The 25,003-nt window shown below is 36.5% G+C and overlaps 1 protein-coding gene across 3 annotated transcripts in view; it reads right to left on the reverse strand.

Annotated features, from left to right (window-relative positions):
• Positions 1-25,003, reverse strand: part of LOC150091543 (RWD domain-containing protein 4) — a 108,832-nt gene that overhangs the window by 16,398 nt on the left and 67,431 nt on the right. For all 3 annotated transcript variants that reach the window (XM_090384490.1, XM_090384496.1, XM_090384486.1), the window contains exon 6: positions 11,389-11,544. In XM_090384490.1, the coding sequence (XP_090240616.1) occupies positions 11,389-11,544 (156 nt within the window). The remainder of the gene's footprint in view (positions 1-11,388; positions 11,545-25,003) is intronic.

Consider the following 25,003-nt stretch of genomic DNA (forward strand, 5'->3'; position numbering starts at 1 on the left):
TTAACACATTCGAAAAAGTCTGTTTTACACTGCAAAACGGTAGATTTATCACTTTTGTAAGCATATCAATAAATTGCTAAATTTATTCAATTTATAAGCATATAAATTAAAAGCAAATGAGAAACCTCCCATGACAAGTGCATAACACATACTGAACAAGGATTAGCGAGAAACATCCACGCTCGCGATTTTGTCACCCCTCTCCCCCAACCCACTGAGTGCTGTTTTGGCCAGGAAAGATAATTTTAGCCACACCCATGTTTTTTTATGGTGGAATATGTTCACGGTGCTTTAAAATTCACATTTTTTTAGGTTTCATTTTATATTAAATCAGCTACCGCAAATACACGAAACCGCGAATACAGATACCGCGAATAGTGGGGGTTTACTGTACTTTTGAAATGGTGTTAATTAATGTAATGAAGTGTTATTTATAGTTTTGGTTTTCTGATTAAGTCCCCCAGGAGTGGTGATCGTACTCACTTAGCTAATAGTAAACATTGTATATAGGTTTTTTTTATTATTTTTATTTTTTATTTTATTTTTTAAATTTATTTTTTTTTATATTTTTTTAGTTATTTTTTTTTTTTGTATTTTTTTTTATTAAATATATATATATATATATATATATTTTTTTTTTTTTTTTTTTATTATTTTTTTTTATTTTATTTCACTCTATACACTATTGTAAACTTTTCTCTTCTATTTCATGGGAGGTCTATCTCTTCCCCTTATCTTCTATCCAACCTCTCCATCCCTTCCAATCCCCATACTTCAATTCTTATCCCCACTTCCTTTCCCTTGGGGATCCCAGGCTTGCCTGATAGCCCCAGTAAGTCTCAGCTAGAAAGTGGACCCTGGCACGCCTCCTCGTGGCCAAGGTTGGGAGTCAGGGGACAGGGGACCAGATGTCCCCTGGCTGCAAAGTCACCAGTGCCGGCACTCAACGCTCAACATAACAAGACACATACTTACACACCTACATACATACACTTGCCGGCCTTCACCTTTTCAGATGCTATAGCGGCATATAGGGGAAACCCTGGAGACCGCAATTGAAACAAACACACCTTGACCTTGTTAGTGACAAAGTAAATGCAACAATAAAAATACTTGAGTTAATCATTAAAGACTTGGATAAAAAGGTCAAGTTTCCGACAAACTTTAGAAAATTTTCTTGGAGAAAATAATATAATATTGAGACATGAATTAGTATCAAATATAAAAAGTCATTGTTTTCAGTTAATACATATAAATTCAAATTATATTTCCCAGAAGATTATGAAAAGGAAAACTGGATCAGGAATCCATTTTTTTCAGATTATGTACCAGAAAATCTTTTTCTTCCTCTGAAGAAAAAGAGCAACTTTTAGAAATTTCTTGTGACAGAAATTTAATGGATGACTTCAAAAACAACACTTTAATCATCTTTTGGATTAAGCATAAGAAAGTTTTAAAGAAATTTCAGAAAGAGCAATAAAATTTTTAATGCCATTTTGTTCAATATATTTATGTGATACATGATTTTCTTTTATGCTGTATTTAAAAAACAAATGTAGAACAAGAATCACTTTGGAGCCCAATTTACATTTGAAATTAAGTAAATTAAAACCAGATATAAAGAAATTAATTACTGTCAAACAAGCTCAAGTGCCAACTTAAGTCAATTATTTTTGTTAAATATTTGTAAGTTTTCTTGATTAATTGCATTTAATTGTTATTTATTACAATTAAATCATCATGTTAATCAAGTATTTTATAGTTTATTTTTTATTGTTTTGTTTAATATTTGTTATTTAGTTTGTTCGATTTTTGTATTAAAAGTTAAATAAAAATATGTATAATTTATAACATAGCCTTATTACGCGAATATCCTTGACTTTTTCTCTTAATACGCATACATATTTTAATGAGTGGTACCGAAATTTTTCAATTTTGGTTTTGGCGGTACAAGTATTAAAAAAAGGTTGAGAACCGCTGGATCAAAGAACACATGGAATTTATTAGTACAGCAGATTCTCAGAATAATGGCACCTTCGGGGATTCAAGGTACTGTTATTTTGATTTGTCCGTTATTTAGAAAGTTTTATTTTTAATATATTTAATGCAGAAATAATGAGGCTAAATAAGAAACAGAGATTAAGAATGCAATTTTATTAACTGTACACAAAAAACATAAACATGTTGACGATCCAATATTATATTCTGCCATTAATACACTCTTACTTCTGCCCTGTTCTATTTTCTTTATCAAGTTTAGTCTGTGCGGGTAGTACAGTGGTATCGTCATTCCCCCTACACCGGGTGGAAATGGCTCAGATTCAGATCCCGTCAATGACACTAGGAACTAATGGGCTTTTTTCACTCCGTAGCTGAGTTAGTAGGTCTCAGACATAGATAGCAAGGTTTTTTCTCCAGAAACTGGGGTTTTTCATCCAACAAAACAGGCAAATCGACCAGAGAACATATGTAATTTAGAGACACAATACACATGGGTATATGAATTAATTTTCTCAGTGACCCTAAAGGCCTGATGTAGCCGAGTGGCCAGGAGCGAGAGTGCAGTAGCATGTGCTCTTTGAGTGGACTGGGGTTCAAGCCCATGACTGCTAAATATGATTAATGTTTGTATTGATAATTTATTGTAAACTCCTCTGATCTGGTGGTTGTGCCAGAATATAAACAATAACATTCTTTTTTTTTTTTTTTAATGTAATAGTTTGGATTATATTTGTCACTAAGCATTAATGTTGTCCTTTTCTTCTCTGTATGAAGTTTATTAACTTTAGAAGTGATAGTGAGGGGTTCTTAATTTAAAATAAATGTAAAACAGTGGTATAATCCGTGATATCAGTACAGAATTCACTTTCAAAATTGCAAAAGTAAACAAATACAGTAATCATGTGACTTGCCGTTTTCTTTTTTCAGGACTGAAAGACATCTGTGCTGTAGCATGTGCTCTTTGAAACATCCAATCTCAATGTGCCGTTATTCGGAGTGGCATTATTTCGACAGTCTACTGTATTAGCCATATAGTGCAAGGAAGCCATAGGTTTTTGAGGCCAAAAAAAGAAAAAAAAAAAAGTAGATAAGAAAATACAAATTTGTACTTTCCCCACCCCTCATAGGAAACAGAAACGCCATCCTTACCACTTCCCAGTAATTTAATATTGTGAAAGTTATAACATTTTATAAACTGGGGCAGGAAAAGGAGAGAAAGAGATGCCAAATGTGGAAATTTTTCAAAGATGTGAACTTTTACAAGTTTATAATGGAAACAGCAGTGAATCACAGTACAAAAAAGTGATATATTAAAATTCATAACAGTTTAATAAAAATCCATAAATTATTTGAATCTTCATAACATTTGCAAATGAGGAAATGCACCTTATGTGTACATTCTTGTTCAGCCTGTGAGCCCATCTGTTGCTGTTAGTGTGAAGCTTTATGGGTACAAGAGTTACTAAGGCTAAAATGTGTCAGTTAATGTTTGTCAGAGGCTCCAGTTCTTCTAGAGAAGAACTGGAGCCTCTAACAAACATTGTTGTTATTTGGTTTTTAGGAGCATTAGCAACTAAGGCCATATTGCTCCGGGGATATGCGGTGGTCATTCCCTGACCTTTCCGCATCCTCCGTATTTGGTGGTCACGGGCTCGAACCCCAGTCTAATCAAGAAGCGTGTGCTATGCACTCCTGCCCGCCTGGCCACAGAGGTGCCAAGAACTGGAGCCTCGTGGACTCTATTATTATTAGTAGTAGAGTTCTGTAGAGAGCTGTACAGTTAAATTACATTGAAGCATATTAAATATAGTCATAAAACTGAATATATTTTAAGAATGTTAATAATTCACCAATATCACTGGGCAACAAATTTTAATCTTTTGATTTTTTTCCTCCCAAAATATGGTACATATAATGAATTTTGACAAGAACCTGCAGATTAGGAGAAGAATGCAGGTTATGCTTACTGAAATTTTAACAAGTATTACAATAAACAGCATAAAAATATAGTCAATTTTTTTTTTTAATTTGCTTTTTGTTTTGTAATGATCAGGGGCATCTCTAATCAATGTCCAGCAACAGCATTCTGGGCTTCACCGCTTTCCTTAGTAACATTTCACCACAGCAGCAGTGAACATAGTGAACATTATTTAATTTAGATAAAGAGTTTTTGTGGATTACTACTTAATATACGTAAAACCGTTATTTCGTTCGAATCTTGCAGCCATTGTTTTTGTATATAGTGGTAGGGAATTCAAATTTTTAATTGAGATAATTAACGTATAATTATAGAGACATTAATACGCTTCATAGTTTCTATTAGATAGCGTATTATTGACATTTAACTAATTTAATTTATTGATCTTATTAATTTAAGATAGGATGCCCCAAACCAGAGCAGCAAAGCAACTGGCACAAAGTGGCAGGAGTGCTGTGACTCGGGGAGAACTGAGGGGGGGCGATTCTCCAACGCATCACAGCCTAAAAAAAATGTGCAACTTGCGAAATGTTTGCCGAACTCTCTGGAATGGAACATGATTTTGCCATGGGGGATGTCTTTGTGTGTGCACGATGTAAGGAGTGTAAGGAAATCAGGCGACAACTCAGCGTTGTTATGAGCCTATATGAGAGCTTGAAGGACAGGGTGGATGCCCTCGAAGGATCTAAATTGAGGGGCCCATCGAGCTCTCAGCTGCCCACATCAACGCCAGAGCTTGCACTTGGTCATCACGCAACACAGCAGCAACCCCCAAGGCAGAATGCGCTGGTCCCACAGGAACTAGTAGTTGTTGGTGACTCTATTGTCAGGGAAACGGGAAACATGCTTTGTAAAAAGGATAGGTGGAACAGGACCAGGGTATGTCTGCCAGGGACAAAGGTTGATGAAGTTGTAGAGCGGATATCATCTTTTAAGGGCATAAAAGGTGATATAGTTGTACACATTGGCACTAATGATATTAAGAGTACGAGACCAGCAGAATTACTTAACAAGTACAGGTCACTGTTGAAAAAAGGCTGGGAATTAGGGTTGAATTTGAAAGTGTCTGCAATTCTGCCCGGACACGATAGAAGGGAGTGTATGATGAGAGCTTTGTCGATCAATTCGGCCCTGGAAAGATTGTGCAAGGCTCAAGGGATAGAATTTTTTTCAGCCTGGTCTGTACTTGTTAACAGGAGAGACTACTTCTACAGGGATGGGATACACTTAAATAGAAAGGGTGCAAGAATATTTGCTGATGCTATTGAGGCAGTGTTAGGTGGGTCGGAAAACTGATGGCTTGGGAGGGATACAAGGACTAATAGTTTAACAGTAGCCGCAGGCAGAGGTGAAGGTGATTCTTGCACAACTTCTATTAGAATAAGTAGCGACCTGGAGCGAGGGGTGTTGGGGGTTTCAGGGATGGATGGCAGTCATTGTGAAATAGGTGAGTATATGGGATGTGTTAGGGTAACTAGGAATAGGAGCATGTATATCAATGCTAGAAGTATAGGAAATAAATTTGATGAATTTGAAGTGTTGGTCAAGACATCAAAGGCTGATATTGTTGGGATAGCAGAGACGTGGTGTCACACAGATATAAGGAATGCAGAACTGGAATTTGGGGAGTACAATGTGTACAGAAAGGATAGAAATGGAGGAAGTGTTATGCTGTTAATTAAGAAAAACATAAAAATCAAAAGAAGTGCACCCAGTTGATATAGATGAACAGTGCACTGTTAAGTCAGTCTGGTGTGACATAAGCACTGCGAAAGCAAAAATAAGAGTAGGAGTGTGTTATAGGCCTAATGAGTACAATGAACAATTATACAGAGAAATAGAGTGGGCCAGTAAATCAGAATGTCTTATAATGGGGGATTTTAACTTCCCAGATATAGTAGTGGCATGTGATGCAAGAAAGCAAGTGTATATGAGCTTATACAGCATCGGCCAAAAAAAAAAAATCACACCATTCCCTCCAAATGCCTGTCCAGTTCCTCCTTAAATTTATTTAACCTGTCAACTTCCACGACAGATGGAAGTTTGTTCCAGCAATTTACCACCCGCTGGCTAAAGGCAAATTTCTGCACATCTATTCTACATCTGTCTTTTCTTATTTTGAATTTATGCCCCCTTAGGTTCGTAATCTGAACACGTGGAAGGATCCCATCAGAATTCAGCGTGCTCAACCCATTCAAGGCCTTATATACCTCAATCAGATCACCGCGCAAGCAGTCTTCAGCCACTGCAATTTGCAGAACTTAAGCCTCTCTTGGTAAGAGGATCCCTTCATTCCCCTCACCAATCTTGTCGCTCTTCTCTGTACACGCTCAAGTAAATCTACATCCTTCCTAAAATGAGGACTCCAGACCTGTACGCAGTACTCAAGGCATGGCCTGACCATTGCCTTATACAGAGGGACAATCACCTCCTTCTCCCTGCTAGCAAAATTCCTATATATCATTGACAAAACCCCATGACTTGCCCTGGCAGCCTGTCTGCATTGTTCAGAAAACTTCAAAAATGACTGCACAATTACTCCCAGGTCTTTTTCATTTTCTACAACCTTATTAAGAATTTGCAGATAAAGGAACCACTAGGTGGCAGTGATCACAGTGTACTGATGTGGGATTTACTTAAAGATTTAATTACCATCAGGGATAAAAGAAAGGGTTTTTGCTTCCGTAAAGGTGAGTACAGTGGTCTCAGACAGTTTTTAAATTCTGTACAGTGGGATCAACTAACGATGTTACCAACAGTAAATTCTAAGTGGGAAGCATTCAAGGAATTAATCGTGGATGCTATTAAAAGTTTCATACCTATTAAGAAATATTGTTCAAGGTTTAGGCCAAAATGGTTATCAAATGAACTAATGAGACTCGTGACAGAGAAGAAAATTGCATGAGATGCATATACATTATCAGGCGACACAGAAGCCTATGATATATATAAGCTAGTCTGTAATCAAGTCACAAAAGGAGGTTAGGCAGGCGAAGGCAGATTACGAGAAATCTTTGGCAAAGGACGCTAAGAAAAACAGCAAGGATTTCTTTACTTATATAAACTCTAAAAGGATGGGGATTAATCTGATTGGTCCACTTGACATCGATGGTTCGACTGTTGATGATCCTGCTCAGATAGCAAACAAACTGAATGAGTATTTTGCATCTACATTCACACATGAAGAATTATTAAGGTTTGAAAATGGCAGAAGGTTATCAAATTGTAGCAGGGTGCTTGATGATTTTGTAATAACGGAGAGCAAAGTGGAGGAGAAATTGTTGAAGTTAAACATAAGAGAAAAGCACCTGGGGTGGATGGGATCTATCCAGTTATATTAAAGGAGGCGGTAAAGCAACTAAACAAACCCTTAGCCATAATTATGAGAGCATCCTTGGACTCAGGGGAGGTTCCCACGGACTGGAGATGTGCAAATGTATCCCCAATTCACAAAGGGGGATCGAAGGGTGACACGAGTAATTACAGACCAGTTAGTTTAACTTCTGTTACGGGTAAAATAATGGAGTCACTGGTTAAAGATGCATTGCGGGATCATCTAGACAAGACTGCAACAATAATTCAGACACAGCATGGGTTTGTTAAGGCAAAGTCTTGTCTGACAAATTGATAGGATATTATGATGTGGTTACAAAGGAACTGGATGCAAAAAATAATTTTGATATCATATATTTGGATTTCAGGAAAGCTTTTGACACTGTTGCACATTATTATTATTATTATTATTAGCCATATGGTACAAGGAAGCCTGAGGCTTATGCTGCACCAGCAAAAAAAAAAAAAAAAATTCCCAAATTACTCCCTGAGAGAGAGAGAGAGAGAGAGAGAGAGAGAGAGAGAGAGAAGTAGAAAGGAATCACCAACAAAGAGGAGAATGATGATATTCAGCTCAGGACCCTGGGTTTGCCAAGCCCATACTCACCAGATGTGAGCCCCCCGGGGTAAATGAAACACTATTGTACAAATTGGAGCAGAATGGTATTAAGGCTAAGTTGCTACAATGGATAAATGGATGGTTAAGTGGGAGAAGGTAGAGGGTGGTAATCAATGGGTGCTCTTCGTGGACTAATGTTATTAGTGGAGTCCCACAGAGTTCGGTGTTGGGTCCACTGTTGTTTTGTATATTTATCAATGATATTGATGAAGGTATATCAGGTTTAATGTCGAAGTTTGTAGATGATACAAAGGTTGGCAGGGTTGTTAATGACAGTAATGGCAGTGTGCTACTGCAACAGGATCTAGATAATTTGGGCAGATAGGCTAAGAAGTGGCAACTGAAATTAACCTTGACAAATGCAAAGTACTGCATATGGGTAGAAGTAACCCCAGACAAACGTATCAACTGTGTGGTACTACACTTAAGGTGGTAGAAAATGAAAAAAGACCTGGGAGTAATTGTGCAGTCAGATATGAAGTTTTCTGAGCAATGCAGACAGGCTGCCAGGGCAGGTCATGGGGTTTTGTCAATGATATATAGGAATTTTGCTAGCAGGGAAAAGGAGGTGATTGTCCCTCTGTATAAGGCAATGGTCAGGCCACACCTTGAGTACTGCATACTGGTCTGGAGGCCTCATTTTTGGAAGGATGTAGATTTACTTGAGCGTGTACAGAGAAGGGCAACAAGATTGGCGAGGGGAATGAAGGGATCCTCTTACCAAGAGTGGCTTGAGTTCTGCAAATTGCAGTGGCTGGATACTAGGCACATGCGCAGTGATCTGATTGAGGTGTATAAGGCCTTGAATGGATTGAGCAAGCTGAATTCTGATGGGATCCTTCCACTTGTTCAGATTACGAACCTAAGGGGGGCATAAATTCGAATTAAGAAAGGACAGATGTAGAATAGATGTGCGGAAATTTGCCTTTAGCCACCGGGTGGTTAATTGCTGGAACAAACTTCCATCTGTCGTTGTGGAAGTTGATAGATTGAATAAATTTAAGGAGGAACTGGACAGGCATTTGGAGGGAATGGTGTGATTTTTTTTTTTTTTTTGGCTGATGCTGCACAAGCTCATACACTTGCTTTCTTGCATTGCATGCCACTACTACTACATTTTTATCTTGATAAAAATGTTCACCATGTCATCATTAAACTATCCAAGATTACCTGGGAAAAGTCTAAGTGGGAATAGAGGAAGTGGGTTTTTTTTAGGGACATGTTACAACTGAGACATAACTAAGTTGATAATAAATTCTAAATAAAGATTTTATAATTTTCTGCTCCATCAATTCCCAAAATATATTCACAAACTTTCTTGAAGAATTTCCAAGCTTCCAGTTCCTTATATAATCTGCACAATTAGTACAGCATTTATGAGGAGCCTGCTTCTTGTTGCAATCACCTAATTTACAGTCAAATAAAGTTCATATGCTTTCTTTAATAGGGATGTTACAGACTGTCTGAGATTTAACTATGTAATCACTGCACACATAACACACACCTTGACTACTCCCTGACATACAGGGATCAAGTGAGAGCAAAACAGTACATAAACTGCCAGAAACTGACCACTGCAGCAAGATATAGAAAATAAAACAACTGACCCCCAGAACTTCTCAACTCTAAGTATGCAAAAAGTAAAATATGAAATATTTTGTGAACTGAGGGTGTTACGAACGTGTGTTGCACATTCAAAATCAGTATTAAAAAATATATCAAGTTCATCACATATCTATTGAAAAAAATTTTTTCATTGTTGTGTATATTTGGATTTATTTCCTAAAAGGTGTGCCAGTGGTTCTTACTGGTTTGATAAACACTAATGTGGATGCTCAAATACTTGAATAATGGACAGTCAGTAATAATGTGCTCGACTTTTAGTTGCACTTGGCAATGTATACATTATACATTGCCAAGTATAAAAAATCCATCATAAGTATAAGTATAAAAAATCCATCATATGTATATGGCCAATACACATTTGAGCAAGTTACTGCTTCCTCCTGATATTTCTTTTAAGGAAACTTTCCTATGATTGTGGTTCATGTGTAGTTTCTATCAATGTATAATTTGTAACTGACAACTTTATGTCCACTGTTCTCTGCATACTTTCTATAGATGTATTTATAATCTGTATATGGTACTTGAAAGTTTGCAAGATCAGAGGCATAAGGATTTTTTGGCACTGAGATCTGTGCACTCATTCCCAGTAATCTCAATGTGTCTTGGAATTCAACTGGTGACTGTCTTCTTAGTGTTCTGAAAATGGCACGGCCAATATCAGATTTGCTTCACTGCTGGGTAGAAAGGTGATAGGTTATTTCCTAAAGCAGATATTTCACTTGCAGGCTCATCATATATTATGGCCTGAAAATAATGAATATGGATGGATTCTGTTCAGAGAAGTAATCGTTATGTAAATCCACATTTTTTTTTTTTTAAGACTAAAAGCTCTATCTCAATGAAATGTATATTTTGTGAATACCAAGAAATGTTAAGATTATCAGCATATGTATATGTTTCTATAGTATTTGGAACGTCTCATGTAATGCTGCTCATTGCAAACAGTAAAACAATAAGTATACCTATACAAAACACCTTCTTCTTATACAAATAACTGGGACAGAACATTTTAATATGGATGTAAAGGGTCTATTATTAGAGAAAATTCTGAATAAATTGAATGAAATAATCCCACAGTCCACTGGAATAAGATCTCAGTGAACACTAAATTTCAACATGGTACTGCATGCCTTTTCAATGTCTAAACTGATCATAATTAGATGTTCAACTTCTGACAAAAGTTCAAATGATAGTCAATGTTTTAGATGTTCAATATCTTTGCTTATGTTACTTAACTTGGAAAAATTCTATAGAAAAGTTTAGAGAAACTCAAGCACTCTCCACATTTCTAAGGCTTTTGATCATATCTTGGCATAAAGTACTTAAACAAGCTTCCACCTTATAGATCTGCCTTCTCATTTTTTTGCTATTGAGTGGCCAGTTTTCTATGATCATGCAACTTCATGTTATCGTGGATGGCACTCTGTATTCTTATTTCTTAATTGATACTGGACTTCCCCAAGGTTCTATTCTTTCACCCATATTTTTCTTCCTGTATATAAACAATCTTTTTCCACTAACTGGAATCCTGGAATCCATAGTTTTGCTATCAGCAGTTCCTTAAATGCTGATCTCTAGGTAATTCTCCAATGGCCACTTGAGTGGGTGTTTATGGGATAAGAGTTGATTACCAAGATGAGCCTTAGGTAACCAGAGGAAAGCTAACGTTAATTGTGCAAGTAGATGGGTTATCAGCAAGAAAAGGATCATAAGTACTACATGAGTGGTTTGGACTGGTATTAGTTGCAAGTGTTTGGACAGAAAAATAAATGAAATAAAGTAAAACCTGCAAGTTTAGCGCAACCAATTAAGAGTAAGTTTATCTGCATACCTGGTTACATGTAATAACCTTTTCTTCTTCTTCAGTTTTTATACTATCTTCTGCCGAGTCTAATCTTTCTGGCTGGCCAGCCATTAATTCTTCAGCTTTTTCCTTTGCCCAGTTCAGCAATGTGAATGTCATTGGTGTTCCAAGCCACTGCAGTGCCTGTGAAAATATACTGAGGTAATGTATTGTGTTTATTATGCTTTATGAATTTTTTTAACTGATTTTATATATTTATTTTTGGTGCTTAAATTTCAGTGATAATTTCAAATGACCATCCTTAAAATAAGGCAGGTATTTAAAAAATAAAATGTAATTGTAAACACACAAATATAATTTATATCAGAGTTAAAGACTGCTACTATATTACCAATTAATTTATGACACCAAGTAAGCTATACCAACTTAACTTAGCACTAAGATATGAGCTTATTACAATGTCCACTTTAATTAAACTATAAAAAAGTTTGGTATGCAGTCCATTATATAGGATAATTTTTTATTCACAGAATCATTTTAGTTGTGTATATTTGTACTAGATTTCAGTGGTTTCAGCTCTTTTTACTTATGAAGAAAGGAAATAGTCATGCTGCAAAATATCAGAGCAAATTAGAAGTTTTCTACTTTTGGTAAATACAGGATACAGCTCACTGAGCTCAAAGAAATCAAGCTTAAAAAAATTTTAATCTCTACAGTTTTGAAACTATGTCATTTTAGCCCAAACTATCACAATATACTGCCTACAGTATGCAGTAGAAGGCACTGTGCAAGAATTATTATAAAAATTAAATTCTGTGGCCAAAGCACAAAGAAAATTCTATACAGTTTAGTGTATGTAAAGCACCAACAAAAAGTACTGTTTGAGACAGTAAAAAAATGCAATGGGTTACATTCTTGATCGGCAGAAAGGATGTACTAGATGCCCAACCATATGCACAAATGAAGCCAGGCATACTTTGAGGCATCTTAAGAAAAGCTTTCAACATTGCTCAAAAACATAAATCAACTGTAGCATATTGAGAAAAAACTAAATCTTTAAATTAAATATCTCTCTCTCTGCAACACATTAAGCAACTTAATGGGTTTCCAACATTCTTGAGGAGTCCCTATTTTAAACTTTATATGGTTTTCTGATGAAATTCATCAGTGTTCACAACTCTAGCTAGCTTCCATTTTCTAATTACACAGACTCAGCTGGTCAAGATGCTGAAGCTTTTGCAATTACTAATGACCTCGCATAGATTGTTCATTTACCTACCAGAATACCAGACAATCCTAAACCACACAGTCAACACGCTTGATCTTTTTCTCACAAACAATCATTCTAAGTACACAGTTGAGGTGAGTGGTCCTCTAGGTATCTCAGATCACAACTTGGTGATGGTTTCTTCTCCAATGGAGCCTTTCTCTCGTGGCCATTTTCAACCTCATGTTGTTTGGCATTACAAGAATGCAAAATGGGATGATCTGCAAAATTTCTTTTCTTCTTTTCCTGTTGGATTACTGTTTCAATCTTCAGATGTCAACATTTTCTCAGATTGTGTCAGTGAAATTATTCTTATAGGGATGAAATCCTTTATTCTGCACTCCACTTTAAAATCTTGTCCTTTATCTAAACTGTGGTTTTACAATAAATGTGCTAAAGCTGTTCAAGATAAGAATATTTCATTTTGCAATTGGCTTATATCAAAATCTCCAGGTTAATTTTCTGCCCACACCACAGCTCACAATTGTAAAGCAGTTATTACTTAGATTTTGAACAGGCTAAAAGTAGAAAACTTGCTTCTTGTCCAAATGGTAGTTGAGCATTCAAAGCTACTGGCCACAAATTTTGCCCATCTCTATTCCAACCCAGTGGCATAACTATGCCATTGCAGATGCATTTGGGCCCCAAGCTTGAAGGGGGGGGGGGCATGAAATTTGGAAGATTAATTCATTTCTCAAGACAATTAATGAATTTCATTAATAAACAAGCATTTTTTTAAAATTAAATGTAACACATTCTTATCAACCTAGGAACTGGCTGCCCGAGTATTGATTAGACCGTGCCATGCTTCCAGAAATATTAGTAAATAAAAGATAGTCATGAAATATTCAGCAAAACCAGTGTCAAATATAAATATGGATCACAGTCTGATTTTATTCTAATGTTGGTGAATGCATGCGTACTCTGATTGTCGTTGGAGGACATTTTACAATAGACAAATTTGTCATGTAACAGTCTAGCTATAGCCAGTTTTGTGATTTTAGCACCTTTCATGCTAGATTTGGCTTTTTTTTTTTGTTGTTCATCTGAAACAAAAACTACAAGGACTATGAATGAGTTATTACTATGCTAACTAGAGACACATCTAAATTGCAGATCCTTTGATCCTCGTGTATGACATTCTGAAAAACTGACCAGTGCACTGGGAGGCCCTTCTTGTAATTGGCGTTTATCCCATGGTGTTCAGAGAGCAGATTAAACAATGAACAGGAGAGAAAAGCATCTACTTGTCACTCCAAAGCATGCAGTTTTGTTAAATGTATAGTTCCTTTGCCATTTTCACAACAACATTTTACCCTTGTCTACTGCTTTGTTTCTATACAGCCAAATCCGGATTTTGTTGCTGGCCATGAATAATACATTTTATAACCCTTTTATGTGTGTCTGTTCTGTTTTCATTTGTGGTGGGAAAATTCGTTGCAAAGTTACTTGAAGGAGTAACTTGGGAAATGAAACAAAAAAATTTAGCCAATCACAGATATTTTCATTTGCTTTATTGGCAGAGAAAGAAAGTTCTGCAGCTGTTATCAAGCATCATGTACTATTATTCTATATTTTCAAGTTTCTTAGAGCAAGAAAAACACTGTCAACCATTACAACCATTCTTTTCTAACTTGTGATAGAAAGGCTGAAGATGTAAGTAAATTTGTTATTCCAGTTTTCATTAGTTTACATGATGGACCATTCACAAATTATGAATAATCCATGATGTCGACGATCGTCAAACATCATCCAGTTTTGGTCTTGTCACTGTAAATTTTTTATTTATTTTTTTACTGTTCTTTGCATTTTGTTACAATTTGACAGAACTATTTGTAATTTTATTATTCTGATGTCAGTAATATTTTTTATTGAAAATTTGTTGCTGGATCATTTACAGATAGAGAAAGATATTATAATATGAATTTCAAAAAGTTATTTTTCTTGTCTGCACTTTTTTTCCCTTTCATGCTCAGTGAACAATGTATGTGCACCTCTGAATAGAAGTATGCATTGATTTGCTTTATGTGCACAGTGTAATGACAACTTTGGAGTGATTCTGTAATAAATAATTTTGTTATTCCATGTAAGTGAATTTATTATTCCAGTTTTCATAAGTTTACATGATGGACCATTCACAAATTATGAATGGTCCATGAAGTCGGCAATCGTCAAATGTTGTCTAGTTTGTGATACTAATATATGTTACTCATTGCTGTAGATTTATTTTATTTACTTTTTTTTTTTTTTACTATTCTTTGCATTTTGTTACAATTTGACAGAACTATTTGTAATTTTCTTACTCTGATTCAATAATTTCTTTTATTGAAAATTTGTTGTTGGATCATTTACAGATCAGAGAAAGATTTAATTTTCGATGAAATTAATTATCATTTAATTATCGATGAAAGTAATAACATTAGCATTACAAAAATGTTGGGCGTTGTAATACAGTAATATTTGAATTTCAAGAATCAGTTTGTGGTAGCTTTTCTTGACATAATTGAACTCAATGAATGCACTGTAGAAGAAATATGTGAACCTTTGAAAACATCGCTAAGAAATAACGGAGAGTTGCACAGACTTATTGCACTTGTACTGACAATGCATCCTTAATGGTATTAACAATGATGTGTATAAGAAATTAAAGGCTGAGATTCCCTGTCTGCTTCTTATCAAGTGTGCATGTCATTCACTCCAACTAGCAGTGTTTCATACTATCGATGAGTGTCTGCCACAAAACTTAGATTTTGTTATTGTTCTCCCACTCATCTGTTCGACAGGCTAAATATAAGAAGTTTTATAGTTTAATGGATGATGGAGTTCCTCATTTGATCAGTGATAAAATATAAAGTGCAGTTATTTTATAAAGTTTGTTATTCTATAACAAGTAAGTTGAAAACAAAAGATGTAAAAAAATTTTTACTAGTTCGTCTTTTGCCTTATTTCTTTTTAGAATAGTAAAAAGAATACAAACACACCAAGCAGCTATGCTAAAAGGAAGAGGAAAAGAGAGTCTGCAGAAGCACTAGAAAAAGAATTTTAAAAAATTCTGAAGGTTGTCTTCTTTCTTTGCCAGGAGCAACGTGAGCTCTTCACTTACTACACCAACGGAAATGGGCCCTGGGTGACAAGCAAATTCGAGGTCAAGCATTCAAAGTGCAATTTATATAGCAATCTTTTTCAGGGATAAAAGTTCCTTTTAAGTTATATCGTACTCTATCAGCAGTTCATTTATATACTATTTCAACACTTCAAAAGTTGCAAGTAAGAACAGAGAAAGGAAATTCACCTTTCTATTTATTACATATATTACTTTATTTACTAACCAACTAACTTTTAGAAGAAGAACTCTTTATTGCATACAAACGCACATGCCGTACACAATACCCTTCACGGCTAAAAGCCAGGGGTTTTCTAACTGCTTGGCCTCCTTGTGGCAGGCACTTGCTCCTACCTCCCCATGGTGGGACCAGAAACCTGGGAGGGAAAGTTAACCGCCCAGGGCAAAAAGTAGCTAACCATGGACTTTGATGATTATCCTAAACTTGAGCAGCCTAGGAGCTCATCCAGTACTGTCAGTGATGCTGACCATGAAATTACTTATGGTGCAACAAAGTCAAAAAGACTGCAAAGACACAGAACAGCAGGAATGCCCATCATTCCTTATGTTACATTCTCTCTCAGACAATTCTATGAGCAGTCTATATACAGAAATGCTTAGAAAATGTGGCTGGTTCACCCAAAATGGTGAAAAGACTCAGATCTGGAGACCTCTTGGTTGAAACAGCGAGTAGTACACATTCTGAGACTGCTCACACTAACAACATTTGGAAGACTACCAAAGTCACTTCACATGCAACATTATATACCTCCCAAGGAGTAGTGCAGAGTGGGATCTGATCAACGAAAAAGAAGCCGAACTCAAACATCAAAAAGTGATACAGCCAAAAGCATCACAATCAGAAAAGATGGAGAGCTTATTCCCACCCGCAACATCATTCTGACATTTGGAACACCTATCTTACCATTTAGTGTCAAAGCTATCTCAACTGCCGAGTACGACCTTTTATTCTGAATCCCATAAGATGGTGGGTCTGTTTGCATATATTCTTTTGACCCGCACTGTCCAAATTGCAAAGGTGCACATCCAGCCTACTCCAAATCATGAGATCTCTGGAAAACAGGGAAAAAAATCGAGAAGTATAGGGTAGAACGAAAAGTTACTTACCAAGAGGCAAAAAAGCAAATTATGCTCAATGAACTCAAGGACACATATGCAGCAGCAGCAATGCAAAAATATCAATCAATGGCAACACAAACTGAACTCTTAGTTCCCCCAACCATATCCATTGCAGATTGGGCCTGATCTATGCTGTCATCATCAATGAAAGACTTGTAAGGAGGAAAAGGTAATAGACAGAGCCAACAACACCCCAGTCACAGTTCCACCACCTACAACACATAAACCATGAGATGTTACAAAATTTAATACTGACCCAGCTCCAAATAGGAATACAAACAATATTACATTAGTAAACATGATACCAATAATAATGCCGACCCATATGAACCTATCTTAGACCTTCACGCAGAAGATTACATGGACAATGGATGCCCAATCTTTCCAAGAAGAGAGAAAGTGAAGCTTGATCATCATAAACAGTTCGGGAATAAAAAAGAATCAGAATCATCCTCATGTAACAAAGCCAAATAATGCATCATATCATATAATGGAACTGTAGAGGAATTTGCAGTAACATTAATGATATTCATGAGCTAATCAATTGTTACCATCCTGTAGGCATCTGCTCAAAAGAGGCAAATTTAATACCGCATGTACTCTCTTAGTTAAATATTATATGCTTTTTAGGACAGACAGAACTGTATGCTCACGGAGGGGTAGCCATACTCCTAGATTCACAAGTACCTGGCAGATACATTCCGTTACAAACCTCCATCGAAGCTGTTGTGACATGTATAGTGATTGGTATTACTTTGACACTTGTCGCTATCTGCCTACTGCCCAATCATCCCTACACCATTCATGAACTTGAAGATCTTATTCAATATTCAGTATTATAATGGAGGACCAAATGTTATTTGTACACTCAGTGATCACTGAATTATAACTACCCCATCTGTAATGAACTTTTCTGCATAGCTCACAGTATAAAAAGCTGAACAGCTTTGTATGGAAGAGCAGTAGTAATTTGCATCTGGTTGTGCAAATCAAAGTGAAAAAGTAGCAGTTATGTGACATAATAAAGATATCATGGAGTTTCAAAAGAGCATGATTGTGGGAGCTTGTGCATTATCGGAAATGACATGCCTTGTCAGTTGTTCACGGCCCAATGTGGTTAAGGTGTACAAATAATGTGGTGTTGAATAGGTCAAACCTCCTCCCGCCAATAGAACTGTAAAGGATTATGCAGGCTGGATGTTGGTGGTGTGCAAAAGATACAGCACTTAGTACAGGTTCAACAGCAGGTTACTATGTGACAACTGATCCCAATACAATGTGGAGAATTCAAGAAAGATATCTGAAATGATAACATGCCTCACACTCAGACATATGAGATTCCACAGCAGACAACCCAAGAGCCACCTTCTCCTCACCACTGATCATAGTCGGCGGCAAATGCTGTAATATCAACAATATGCTGGTTGGACACGAGGGCTGAAAACAAGCATGCTATTCAGATGAGTCCAAATGGCTGGAGCAAGCAACACGAGTCCACAGACCCATCGTGATGGTGCCCACTATCCAGCCAGGTGGCAGTGGTTGCTTAAATGGAGCATGTTTTGCTGGCAAGAACTAGGATACGTGGTGTGTACATGGACCAATGTTTCATTGGCAAGGTATACCGGCAGCTCTTAAGAGACCTTGTGCACCCTGTCATGTTGCATTTTTTTCCCAAACAAAAACAGGATCTTCCAAGATGATAATGCACACTGTGCATGAGTGGTTCAAGGAACATAGTGAAGATATCATCCATCTTGATTGTCCTCCGGATTCACCTGACCTCAATCCAACCGAACACAGATGTTTTGGAAGAGAAAGTGAGGTGCATGGGCACACAACCATCATCTGTTCCAACAATGTGGAAAGCCTTGCAGGCAGCATGGCCGCAGATCTCTACAGACACTTCATATGTCTAGTGGAGTCGATGCCTAGGCAAATAGCTGCTGTTATCCATGAAAACATTGGCCCAACATGGTATTAGGTAGATAGGTAGTCAATAATTCAGTGATCACTGAGTATATGTTCTGACAGAAAAAAAATAACACTTCACATTGGCTTTTCAAATAAATTATATTTCTTCTTGTTAAGAAAATATAATGTAAGACATTATCAATATTGCAAGGTGATACACTACAGCTTCATTAAAAAAAAAAAAAAATTATAACACGAATTCATAATTTGTTGTGATTTGTATTCATGAATTCACCTCCCACATCCAATACAAGACACTAATAACATCATAAAATTTACTGTAGTCCTGTACATTTAAATTGTGTTTCTTTTAAAATTATTAGCATAGGTACATGATGCAAGAAACAAGCTTATATAGCATCAGCCAAAAAAAAAAAAAAAAAAAAAAAACCCTTTTTCACCCATCTACTCGCTTCAAATGTTTGTCAAGTTCTGCCTTGAATCTATTTAGGCTATCAACTACTACGACAGATGGAAGTTTGTTCCAGCAATCAACCACCCGCTGGCTAAAGGCAAACTTCTGCAAATCTATCCTACAACCGTCTTTCCTCAATTTGAATTTATGCCCGCTCAGGCGATTATTCTGAGCAAGAGGAAGAATCCCATCAGCATTGAGCATGCTCAAACCATTGAAGGATTTATACACCTCAATCAGATAACCTCGCAGATGCTTAGTCTCCAGACACTAATTTGCAAAACTTAAGCCTTTCTTTGTAAGAGCAACCCTTTGTTCCATTCAATAATCTTGTTGCTCTTCTGTGTGCTTGTTCCAACAGCTCTACATCCTTCTTAAAATGAGGCCTCCAGACCTATACACAGTACTCAAGGTGTGGTCTGACCTTTCCCTTTACAAGAGGATAATCACCTCCTTATCCCTGCTAGAAAAATTCCTGTATATCATTGACAAGACACCATGAGCTACTCTTGCAGACCATCTGCACTGCTCAGAAAACTTCATATCTGCCTGCACAATTACACCCAGGTCCTTTTCATTCTCTACCATTGTCAGTGTGGTACCACAGAGTTGATACATTACTCTGGGATTACTGCTTCCCATATGTAGTACTTTACATTTGTCAATGTTAAACTTCATTTGCCACCTATCAGCCCATCTGCTCAGCTTTTCTAGATACTGTCATTATTGTCATTAACAACCCTGCAAACCTTCGTATCGTCTGCAAACTTGGACATTAAGCCTGATATACCATCATCAATATCATTTATAAATACAGAAAACAACAATGGTTGTTTTCTGTATTTATAAAGTGTTAGACCCAGCACTGAACCCCGAGGGACTCCACTAATAATATTAGTCCACGAAGAGAAGTGTCCATTGATTACCACTCTGTCTTCTCCCACTCAACCATCCTTTTATCCATAGCAGCAATTTGCCTCCAATGCCACACTGCTCCAATTTGTGCAGCAGTCTTCAATGTGCAACAGTATCAAAGGCTTTTCTAAGATCCAAATATATGATATCAAAGTTATTCTTTGCATCCAGTTCCTTTGTGACTACATCATAGTATCCAATCAAATTAGTCAGACAAAACTTCCCCTTAACAAACCCATGCTGTGTCCGAGCTATAACTGAAATCTTGTCTAGATGATTCTGCAGTGCTTCTTTAACCAGTACCTCCATTAATTTTCCTGGAACAGAAGTTAAACTCACAGGTCTATAATTACTTGTGTCAGCCTTTGATCCTCCTTTGTGAATTGGGGTCACATTTGCACATCTCCAGTCCATGGGTACCTCCCCCGAGTCCAGGGAAGCTCTCATAATTATGGCTAAGGGTTTGCTTACTTCCTTTGCCATCTCCTTTAATATAACTAGATAGATTCCATCCACCCCAGGTGTCTTTCTTGTGTTTATCTTCAACAATTTCTCCTCCACTTTACTCTCAGTTATTACAAGATTATCTAGCTTACTGCCAGAGTTGAATACACCTCTGGCATTCCCCTCCCTGAATAATTACTCATGTGTGAATGTCGATGCAAAATATTCATTTAGTTTGTTAGCTACCTGAGCAGGATAATCAACAGTTGAACCATCGATATCAAGTGGACCAATCTGGTTCATCCCCTTCCTTCTAGAGTTTACATAAGTAAAAGAACTTTTTGATGTTTTTCTTTGCATCCTTTGCAAAAGATTTATTGTAATCTGCCTTCACCTGCCTAACCTCCTTTGTAACTTGGTTACAGACCAGCTTATATCTATCACAGACTTTGTGTCACATGTTAATTTATATGTATCCCATGCATTTTTCTTCTCTGTCACATGTGTAATTAGTTCATCTGACATCCATTTAGGCCTAAATCTTGAACAATATTTCTTTGTTGGTAGAAAAGCCTAGTAGCTTCCAAGATTAATTGTTTGAATGCTTCCCATTTTGAATTTGCTGTTGGTAACATCATCAGTTGGTTCCACTGCATAGAATTTAAATACTGTCTCAGACCACCGTAGTCACCTTTACGAAAGCAAAAACCCTTCTCTTTACCCTTGATAGTAGTTACCTCTTGAGTAAATCCCACTTCAGCACACTGTGATCACTGCCACCTAGTGGTTCCTTTATCTGCAGATTCTTGATGCATGAAGAATCATTACTGATAATCAGATCAAGAGTATTACTCCCTCTAGTTGCCTCTTGAACATGCTGCTATAGAAAACAATCATCCAATAAATCCACAAAAGCCTTGCTAGTGTGTGAGTGACCAACCCACAAATTCCAGTCAATATCCGGGAAATTAAAATCCCCCATAATAAGACACTAATTTACTGGCCCACTCTATTTCTCTGCACAATTCTCATTATAGTCATCAGATTCATTAGGCCTATAACACACACCTACTCTCATTTTTCCTTTCCCAGTGCTTATGTCACACCAAACAGACTCAACATTCCATTGTCCACCAACATCAATTGAATGCACTTCCTTAGATTTTATGTGTTTCTTAACTAACAGCATAACCCCTCCTTCCTTTCTGTCCTGTCTATCCTTTCTGTACACATTGTACTCCCCAAATTCCAGTTCTGCACTGCTTATGTCTGTGTGACACCATGTCTCTGATATCCCAACAATATCTGCCTTTGATGTCTTGACTAGCACTTCAAGCTCATCGAATTTATTAACTATACTCCTAGCATTGGTGTACATGCAAGTATACATGCACCTGTTTCTACTCTTAGTTACCCTAACACAGCCCATGTATTTATTTGTTCCACTATGACTCCCAGCAGTCCTGGAAATTCCCATTGCCTTGCTTTCCAGGCTGCTGCTCACTTGCATTTCAATAGAAGTAGTGCAAGAATCACTTTTACCTCTGCCAGCCTCTACTGTTAATCTATTAGTCCGTGTATCCCCCCCAAGCTAGCAGTTTTCCGACCCACCTAACTGTGCCTTGATAGTATCAGCAAATATTCTTGCACCCTTTCTATTTAAGTGTATCCCATCCCTGTATAAGCAGTCTCTCCTGTTAACAAGCACAGACCAGGCTGAGAAAAATTCTACCCCTTGAGTCTTGCACAATCTCTCTAGGGCCGAATTGATCGACAAGGCTCTCATCATATACTCCCTCCTATCATGTCTGGGCAGAATTGCAGACACTTTCAAATTCAGTCCTAACTCATGGCTATTAAACAAGAAACCAAATTTGTTATACAAAAAACATTATTAACCCCTCTGAAAAATACCTATTAAAATGCCCAGACAGAATAACCATGATACAGGACAATAATCTGCAACATTTGTTTAGAAGTTAATGAGAAGAATATAGGAAAAGAAACCTTCTGCAGCCTATTATGAACTTCTATGATAGCATTATCTATGAAATAATTTAGACCATAAGCAATTATTGAGGGTCTACTGAGAAAATACTTGATTAAATATAATAAAAACTTGTCAAATATCAAGGTTCTATTTGCAAATGTGACACTTTTGAACCATATGTTATCGCATTATTTACCTGGCTATAAAAAGCTGATTGTTTTTAATACATGGATAGGGGAGGAGAGTAAAAAATTTGCCTGCATGAGTACTTATCATAAAAATACATATTTTTAAGTAATTTTGTTTATAAATATTTAAATTTGGGAATACAGTACATTACACTTACTTATATTTACATACTTGAAGTAAAACATCAATTAGCTTTACCAATGTGAATTTTAATGGAGACTAGTACAATCTTTATTCATTGGTTTTTTTTTTATTTGGAAAAGTACAGATTTTTTTTTTGTAGTTGTTGGCGCATCAGCTTCTGTGGCCATAATGCACCTACCAAGGTTTTTGCAGTACTTTGATCCAAGCCCGAGGCGGGATTCGAACCCGCGACCTTTGGGTTGCCAGGCAGGCACTTTACCCACCCGGCTAGCCCGGTCGGCAAAAAGTACAGATGTACAAAAAAATCCATAAAAGAATCTGTAAATGATACAAAATGCACTATCTGTCACAATATCCTCAAGAAATACCGAGCAATCACAAAGGGTCTGTGCTAGCTACCTATGGCAAAAAATTTTACAGGCATCAAATAAGTTCACCACTTATACACAATTTTCCTTCAGATTTTAGTCCTTTTACCGTTTATTTCTCTTGCCCAGCAATGCTGAATGTTAGAGAAGTAATTTTTTTGGACAGGAAGACTGCTTTACTAATGATATTATGTGTTCTTGTTATGTTGCACCACTTATATCATATACAGTAGACTGTTGAAATAATGGCACTCCAAATAACAGCACATTGAGATCGGATGTTTACATACAGAGCAGATGTCTTGCAGTGCTGATAAAAAGAAACAGCAAGTCACATAATTACTTTATTTGTTTAAATTTGCCATTTTGAAAGGGAATTCTGCACTGATATCAGTACTGAATTATACTGCTGTTTTACGTTTATTTTAAATTAAAAACTCCCTCACTATGGCTCCTAAAGTTAATAAACCTCATACAGAGAAGAAAAAAAGAAAAACATTAAAGCTTAGTGACAAACTTGATATAATAATAGAAAATAGAATGGGCATAAGTAGGAGTGTATTAATGGCAGAATATAACATTGTATTGTCAACATGTTTATGTTTTTTTATGTGCAGTTAATAAAATTCCATTTTTAATCTCTATTTCTTATTTAGCCTCATTATTTCTGCATTAAATATATTAAAAATAAAACTTTCTAGATAATGGAAAAATCAAAATAACGGCATCTTGAATCTCCGAAGGTGCCGTTATTCTGAATGCCTACTGTATCCCCTTTCTATCCCACACCAAGACATAGAATAAATACCCCTACACTGTTCCTTCTTTCCTGTTTCTTTAGCATATATACCTTTCTCACCAGTCCCTCTTCACCAATACACAGATAATTCTACCTCCGCCTTCATTGACAGGCAATTCCTCTCCCCCTTCTTTACTAGTCCATAGGTAAGAATCTCCCCCCCACAAGACATAGATAACCTGTCCTATCAATGCCACATGCTATGGTGGTACAGTGTTTGCTCATCTCCTGGCCACTAATATGTATATTGATCACCTTTAGCAATATTTTTTTATAAATTGAGAAATGCTCTAAATCAAAGCTGAAAGCTAGTGTGTAAATTGTTTTCATAAGTTTTATTTTATTATCTTTTTAGCACTTTTAACCAGTTTATTTTATTTTAGATATATCATAATCTTAACTATTTTTATCTACACTTTTTTAATCTGTATATTTTGTTTGTTTGTTTGTTTGGTTTTTAGGAGCATTAGCAACTAAGGCCATATTGCTCCGGGAATATACGGTGGTCATTCCCTGACCTTTCCGCATCCTCCGTATTTGGTGGTGACGGGCTCGAACCCCGGTCTAATCAAGAAGCGTGTGCTACGCACTGTTGCTCCTTCCCACCTGGCTACGGAGGCGCCATATATTTTGTTGTAATAAATTTCATCATGTTGGTTGGCAATTGCAAGAACTTATATATATATATATATATATATATATATATATATATATACTAGCAGTACCCCTTGTGAAAATTTCACAATTAGTAGCAGAGTTTTTTTTCTCTAACTGTCCTAAAGAAATGTATTCCGTGTTTGGTCGTGAGCAGGTAAGCCAGTATGTGTTGAATCCTTTCTCATTTATTTCTGTAAAATAAAACTATTCTTTCTTTTAAGGTAGGCAGTGCTAGTA

The sequence above is a fragment of the Mastigoproctus giganteus genome, chromosome 1 (assembly GCF_048544385.1).
Source record: "Mastigoproctus giganteus isolate SK-2022 chromosome 1, ASM4854438v1, whole genome shotgun sequence".
NCBI lineage: Eukaryota > Metazoa > Arthropoda > Arachnida > Uropygi > Thelyphonidae > Mastigoproctus > Mastigoproctus giganteus.